The 7940-nt window shown below is 42.5% G+C and overlaps 1 protein-coding gene across 2 annotated transcripts; it reads right to left on the bottom strand.

Annotated features, from left to right (window-relative positions):
* Window positions 1-1057: 1057 nt before the first annotated feature.
* LOC311148263 (GTPase IMAP family member 4-like) lies at window positions 1058-3000 on the bottom strand. Of its 2 annotated transcripts, none has more exons than XM_084185164.1 (3): window positions 2793-3000; window positions 1853-2683; window positions 1058-1688 (listed from the first exon to the last, which is right to left on the bottom strand). In XM_084185164.1, exons 1-3 carry the CDS (start codon window positions 2875-2877, stop codon window positions 1588-1590), a joined length of 1017 nt encoding a protein of 338 aa, XP_084041290.1. In that variant the 5' UTR covers window positions 2878-3000; the 3' UTR covers window positions 1058-1587. The 2 variants fall into 2 exon arrangements, with proteins under 2 accessions (XP_084041290.1, XP_084041291.1); XM_084185165.1 differs by having other exon boundaries at window positions 1058-1685.
* Window positions 3001-7940: the final 4940 nt, after the last annotated feature.

Raw genomic sequence — 7940 nt, 5'->3', positions numbered from 1 at the left:
CTTGTTGTGCTCACTTGAACAGGAAGGTGGAGCGGCGGTCCTTCTTGGGCAAATTCTGTCATCAAACTTTGTCATCAAAGTCTGGCATTCTCTGGATTTATGGTGCTTTCAAGACAACTGGGAACTCGGAAAAAAACAAGGTCGAATCATGACGACGTCAGTGATCTTCAGGTCGTAGCTCTAGAAGAGGCCCAAGTTCCCGACTTATAATACTGAGTTGAATGACCGTTCAAAATGTATTTTCCCAGTTGGAGCTAATTTTTTCCCGACTTCCCAGTGGTCTTGAACTTACTGAAGTCCGATTTCCCAGTTCCGCGTTAACAGTTGTTTTGAGCGTGGCAGAAATTATGCTGGATTGACAGCATGGCCAATGTTGAATGTTTATCATTTTAAGTTTGGAAACGAGACCCTTAAACTCAGAATTGGAACCACACACCCAATCCACTGAATAGCAGGCTAGTGATTGCTTTGCAATGCTTGCAGTTAGCCACTGATTCCTTCCAAACCACTCATTGTTGAATTAGTGATTTCCAAGTTGTTGTGTAATGTTTATGTCCAATGGCCGATGAGCACTGATACGTTTTATCTATAATTTCTCTTCATTATTTATCTTCATATGACAAGGATTAAAAAGGATTTGCCAGTAGATTGTCGACTTGATTCATGATGATGTCTGCTATTTAAGATTTTGAAAGTATGATGTTGACATGATCAGTCCAATCAAAGCTACTGTAGATATAACGTGATTTGACGTCATTTTATTTGTGGCCAATGACCTTGATCCTTCTTGGATGGGCACTTCTAATGTAACTCTATGGCAGCACCCAAGGGGCTTGAATTTTCGAGCTCTAACCTTAGATTTGGAGGTGACGTAGTGTCCCCATGAGTGACAGAATACTGAGCCAATCACGGCACAGCTAGAGAACATTACCAACTCCGTATTTTCCGCTGGCTGCCCCACCACCACAGAAAGCACTGAGCTAGACTGAAACACCTCATTTTGGAACTGCCTTACTCAAGAAAGCAAAAATTAGACCATGTTTGTATGGAGGCTATATTAACTCAAATATTTTTTTATTGATTTTTACATTGTTTGCAAACTGATATGTGACACGTATTAATAACCCCCCTTTGGTTGGTGGACCATTCTTGATACACACAGGAAACTGTTGAGCATGAAAAACACAGCAGAATTTCAGTTCTTGACACAAACCGCCTGGCACCTACTACCATACCACTTTCAAAGGCACTTACATATTTTGTCTTGCCCATTCACCATCTGAATGGCAAATATAAATAATCCATGTCTCAATTGTCTCAAGGCTTAAAAATCCTTCTTTAACCTGTCTCCTCCCCTTCATCTACACTGACTGAAGTGGATTTAACAAGTGACATCAATAAGGGATCATAGCTTTCACCTGGATTCACCTGGTCAGTCTATGTCATGGAAATATACTCATTGTTTTGTATCCATATCCAAAATCAATAGTGGAAGATATGAATGCCTTTTGGACTGCAGTCAGTATAATGTTATAGACCATCAGGAAGTCAGCAAGGTCTTTATCTTTCTGTGTCTTCTCCCCTCTTTTATTGTGTCTTACATCTCTGACTGACAATGGTCTTGAGGTCAGACCAGGTGAGGTGTGGTGGGGCTGATGTAGGAACTGCAGAGCTGCTTTCCACACCTGCTGTTGAACCACACAAAATGTGTAAGTACAATGTATTTTTACATTCCATTCTTTATTGTTTACACACATTGGGAAAATACTGGCAGACATACAGTATATATTGTTAATCACATAAAACAACTTTCTCAGTGAGTACTGTAGGTATAGCATAGTGTTTTACTCACTGTCTGATTTCTCCTCTATGTATCTCCTCCTCCCTCTCTGCTGTCTCGTGGACTCCTCTGTGGCCTCCTCTCCCTCCCCTTGCACCTCCTCTGTCTCCTCCTCCATCTCCAGCTCTCTCAAAGCCTCCCTGACCCTCCTCAGATCCTCCTCTCTCTCCCTGTCCTCTTCCTGGTGCCTCCTCTCCTCCTCCTCCTCCTTCTCCCTGGCCTCCTCCAGTATCTCCTCGCTGGAAAGCAACTCCCCTCTGTTCTTGGCCACCATGTTGTCCAGCTTCTCCAGTAGCTCTGCCACGGCATCGTGGCCCTTCCTGGGCCTCCCATACAGGGCATGATAGCGGCCCCCGCATCGCTCCACCAGGCCCCGGAGCTCCTCGCTCTCCTCCACTTCCTCCTCCAGGGTGGAGTCCTTCAGCCGCCCTCCCTTCACAGTGAACAGCACCACGGTATGCCCCCAAGTCCGCTCCCCCAACAACTCCACATGCTCCTCAGCCGCCTGCCGCTCCCGTCTGGTGAAGGTGAAGGAGAGGGGCACCACCAGGAGCACGGCGTGGGGGCCAGGCTGGCACAGCGACACGCCCCGGACGATCTCCCTCCGGACCCCCAGAGAGGAGCCCCTGGAGGGGAACCACTCCCAACCAGGCGTGTCCACCACCGTCACTTGCCTCTCGGCCACCTCGCCCTGCCGCCTTACCGCCTCCCTGGTTCTCACCCCCACCGTGTCAAACACCCCTCTGCCCAGGATGGCGTTGCCCACAGCACTCTTCCCTGCCTCTCTCTCTCCGATCAGGATTATTCGCAACCCTGAGACCACAGAAAAAGGGGCTGCTTGGCCTGTAAAAAGCATCGTACCACCCTAAATGAATATACAGAATAACACAATTCAATTGTATTTAATTTTCACCTCATGTTTCTCGTACGCCAGGATTGATCAAAAACTGACCTGGTTGAGAATCTGAGGAGCTTCCAGTTTCTTCCATTTCCACCATGACCTCCTCTGAATCCATACTGAATCCACTGGTCATCATACTTGTATGATAACACTACCAGTGCCTTCTAAAATGCTACTTCAAACTTGTCCACTTTCATCAGATCTGAAAGTATACAGTAGCTATTTTGTTAAAGGAAGAAAATCTTCCCTAGTCCTCTCCCCTCCCGGGACATCTTGTTGTCTGAATGGCTTATAGTCGATAGCCACCCTCTGCTAATCATTCTTTACAGACCCTTTTACTGTCCGAGGGATCCAAAGTTCACAGTGGGACTGCCTGCATGTTCATCCAGCTAGATAACACTACCTTGGCAGGAAACAACAGTCTGGCTGTGACACTGCCCCAAGCGATACTGTATGGAACACAGCTTCTTTATTGTGCTTGAGGAAGACCTAACACTTTTGGAGATAAGGGAAATGGTCTTGATGAGTTAGGAGTTATTTCTGGACAGGGCCCTGGAGATAATGAAACAGACTCAATTATCAGTAGTACCACACATATCTCTGGCAAACAAGATTAAATGTGAAAGCTCCTCCTTAGTAATGAATGAAAGTCATATTTAGTTGACATTATCTGTTTGATTGTTGAAGATCCTTCACCAACAGCAACATAAAGTGCCTTCAGAAAGTATTCCCACCCTTTATATTTTTCCACATTTTGTTTTGTTACAACCTGAATTTAAAATGGATTACATTTAGATTGGCCTACACAGAATAACCCATGATGTCAAAGTGGAATTATGCTTATTTACATGTTTTACAAATTAATTAAAAATGAAAAGCTGAAATGTATTTGTCACTAAGTATTCAACCCCTTTGTTATGGCAAGCCTAAATAAGTTCAGGAGTAAAAATTGCTTAACAAGTCACATAATAAGTTATCCGTGACAGGTCCCTCAGTCTAGCAGTGAATTTCAAACACAGATTCAACCACAAAGACCAGGGAGGTTTTCCATTGCCTCTCAAAGAAGGGCACCTATAGGTAAATGTTTTTTTTTTTTAAGCAGACGTTGAATATCCCTTTGAACATGGTGAAGTTATTAATTACACTTTGGATGGTGTAGCAAAACACCCAGTCACTACTAAGATACAGATAACTCAGTTGCTGGAGAGGAAGGAAACCGCTCAGGGATTTCACCATGAGGCCAATGGTGACTTTAAAACAGTTACAGAGTTTAATGGCTGTGATAGGAGAAAACAGAGGATGGATCAACAACATTGTAGTTACTCCACAATACTAACCTAAAAAGCTATTTCAAAACATGCATCCTGTTTGCAACAAGGCACTAAAGTTCTGTATTACATTTTCAATATATTTGCTAACATTTCTAAAAACATGTTTTCACTTCGTCATTACTGGGTATTGGGTGTGGATGGGTGAGAAAAAATCTATTTAATCAAATTTGAATTCAGGCTGTAACAAAACAAAATGTGGAATAAGTCAAGGGGTATGAATACTTTCTGAAGTCACTGTATGTTTATTCTTTGGCAGATAAAAGCAGCGAATGGAATGGGCTGAGACGAGAGGTAAAGCTTTATTTTATAGAAAAAAAGGCTCATTTTCACAGCTGAACGCATTCCTAAGGGTATATCACGAGCTGAATCACATTGTGCTTGCTTCAGTGATATTGGAAGACTTGACTTTCCCAGCCACAGCACTTTTTCAATTCAATCCATTTAGTTTAGCAATGTGTCACCACCAAAGCAGTGTGGCGCGAACATGCTGGGGAATCCCAATGTGAGAGCAGGGCCCATATTTAATCTCCCTGAACCCAGTGCCTTGTGAAGGAAAAATGAAGCACCGAGACATGTAACTTAGAGACACAAGGAAATATGCAGTATTTACAGTGGGGAAAAAAGTATTTAGTCAGCCACCAATTGTGCAAGTTCTCCCACTTAAAAAGATGAGAGAGGCCTGTAATTTTTATCATAGGTACACGTCAACTATGACAGACAAATTGAGGAAAAAAATCCTGAAAATCACATTGTAGGATTTTTAATGAATTTATTTGCAAATTATGGTGGAAAATAAGTATTTGGTCACCTACAAACAAGCAAGATTTCTGGCTCTCACAGACCTGTAACTTCTTCTTTAAGAGGCTCCTCTGTCCTCCACTCGTTACCTGTATTAATGGCACCTGTTTGAACTTGTTATCAGTATAAAAGACACCTGTCCACAACCTCAAACAGTCACACTCCAAACTCCACTATGGCCAAGAACAAAGAGCTGTCAAAGGACACCAGAAACAAAATTGTAGACCTGCACCAGGCTGGGAAGACTGAATCTGCAATAGGTAAGCAGCTTGGTTTGAAGAAATCAACTGTGGGAGCAATTATTAGGAAATGGAAGACATACAAGACCACTGATAATCTCCCTCGATCTGGGGCTCCACGCAAGATCTCACCCCGTGGGGTCAAAATGATCACAAGAATGGTGAGCAAAAATCCCAGAACCACACGGGGGGACCTAGTGAATGACCTGCAGAGAGCTGGGACCAAAGTAACAAAGCCTACCATCAGTAACACACTGCGCCGCCAGGGACTCAAATCCTGCAGTGCCAGACGTGTCCCCCTGCTTAAGCCAGTACATGTCCAGGCCCGTCTGAAGTTTGCTAGAGTGCATTTGGATGATCCAGAAGAGGATTGGGAGAATGTCATATGGTCAGATGAAACCAAAATATAACTTTTTGGTAAAAACTCAACTCGTCGTGTTTGGAGGACAAAGAATGCTGAGTTGCATCCAAAGAACACCATACCTACTGTGAAGCATGGGGGTGGAAACATCATGCTTTGGGGCTGTTTTTCTGCAAAGGGACCAGGACGACTGATCCGTGTAAAAGAAAGAATGAATGGGGCCATGTATCGTGAGATTTTGAGTGAAAACCTCCTTCCATCAGCAAGGGCATTGAAGATGAAACGTGGCTGGGTCTTTCAGCATGACAATGATCCCAAACACACCGCCCGGGCAACGAAGGAGTGGCTTCGTAAGAAGCATTTCAAGGTCCTGGAGTGGCCTAGCCAGTCTCCAGATCTCAACCCCATAGAAAATCTTTGGAGGGAGTTGAAAGTCTGTGTTGCCCAGCGACAGCCCCAAAACATCACTGCTCTAGAGGAGATCTGCATGGAGGAATGGGCCAAAATACCAGCAACAGTGTGTGAAAATCTTGTGAAGACTTACAGAAAACGTTTGACCTGTGTCATTGCCAACAAAGGGTATATAACAAAGTATTGAGAAACTTTTGTTATTGACCAAATACTTATTTTCCACCATAATTTGCAAATAAATTCATTAAAAATCCTACAATGTGATTTTCTGGATTTTTTTTCTCATTTTGTCTGTCATAGTTGACGTGTACCTATGATGAAAATTACAGGCCTCTCTCATCTTTTTAAGTGTGAGAACTTGCACAATTGGTGGCTGACTAAATACTTTTTTTCCCCACTGTACAGGGGAATATTGAACCACTCTCTCTAGACTGACCAGGTGAATCCAGGTGAAAGCTATGATCCCTTATTGATGTCATCTGTTAAATCCACTTCAATCAGTGTAGATGAAGGGGAAGAGACAGGTTAAAGAAGGATTTTTAAGCCTTGAGACAATTGAGACATGGATTGTGTATGTGTGCCATTCAGAGGGTGAATGGATAAGACAAAATATTTAAGTGCCTTTGAACAGGGTATGGTAGTAGGTGCCAGGCACACTGCTTTGAATGTGTGTTAAGTTAATTATTTAACAAACTATTTCAGTGTCTCTGTGCGTCTCCCAAAATCAAGAAACTGACAGAGTCCCGGTCTGCATAGTCAGAGATATTTATTCATTGAGAATTCTGCCATCACAATTTCAGAGTCCATCTTTTATATTCATACGTCACACAAAAATCCCTCCCCTCTTTAGGCAGGCTGTAGTTTTCCACTTTATAATTGCTCTCCTGACCATCAGTTCACACACACACTTTTCCAAGCCTAACAGTTTCTCTCCTCCCTAAATTCCTAGTTATCTTGGTTTCTCAATTGCCTGTAGATAGTTCTCCTTGTCCTTTGTTGTCTGGCCTAACTCTTACTCACATTGCTAAATAGTAACACAATGTCATAATCTTTACTGGTCCTACACTCACACATTCTAACACATTTCACACAGTTTCAGGGTGTAATAATTAGTCATTAATAATTAATCTATCAGTGTGTCTTGAACTGCACCTCTACTTGTTGACTCCAATGCTTCCCACTGTTGACTCAACAGTTTCCTGTGTGTATCAAAATGGTCCACCACCCAAAGGACATCCAACCAACTTGACACAACTATGGGAAGCATTGGAGTCAACATGGGCCAGCATCCCTGTGGAACGCTTTTGACACCATGTCCTGACAAATTGAGACTGCTCTGAGGGCAAAAGGGAGTGCAACTCAATATCAGGAAGGTGATCCTAATGCTTTGTACACAGTGTATATACTGTAATCTAGTCAAGGCTCATCCTATATAACTACTGCTGTATACACCTTTTATTTTCATATACTGGCCATACTGTCTAGACACACCATCATATACATAGATATTTATATTCTGGACATTGCTCGTTCCGATATTCATAATATCTTTATTTTTATTTTTTGGGTTTGTGTGTATTGTTTTGTATTGTTAGGTATTACTGCACTGTTGGAGCTAGAAACATAAGCATTTCACTGCACCTGCGATAAAATCTGCAAAATATGTGTACGCAACCTATACAATTTCATTTGATTTGATTGAGGTGGGATAAATGCTAAGAAACTATCAAATCAGAAACTCTTTGGCCTACCGCTGGCCAATTTGGTTGCAGGTATAATAATAAAAACAACATGCATACAAATGAATCCATGAGTGAGTTAATGGATGAATGGATAAAACAGTGAACACATTTCGCTTTGATTTACACATAACACATGAAACAAGAAACACACTGGAACTATCCTTTGACACTCATCATCAGATTCATCAGATTCTTTCTTGATGATAGGCTATGTGTTCATCACGAACAAGCATAGAGGTATATGATCACAACACTACAATGCTAGGATCATATGCTTTACTCCAGTCACTCAGGTTGGTGCCATGTCCCCTCGTGTG

This window comes from Coregonus lavaretus, assembly GCF_964263955.1.
Source record: "Coregonus lavaretus genome assembly, chromosome: 2".
Classification (NCBI taxonomy): domain Eukaryota; kingdom Metazoa; phylum Chordata; class Actinopteri; order Salmoniformes; family Salmonidae; genus Coregonus; species Coregonus lavaretus.
The sequence above is the reverse complement of the archived record's forward strand: the minus strand, read 5'-3'. Positions and strand labels throughout refer to the sequence as shown.

Coding starts and splice junctions, on each gene's coding strand:
- LOC311148263 (XM_084185164.1), bottom strand. CDS start 2,877: ATGATGACCAGTGGATTCAGTATGGATTCAGAGGAGGTCATGGTGGAA. Junction 2,684..2,792: donor CTCCTCAGATTCTCAACCAG/GTCAGTTTTTGA, acceptor TGCTTTTTACAG/GCCAAGCAGCCCCTTTTTCT. Junction 1,689..1,852: donor CATAGAGGAGAAATCAGACA/GTGAGTAAAACA, acceptor GTGGTTCAACAG/CAGGTGTGGAAAGCAGCTCT.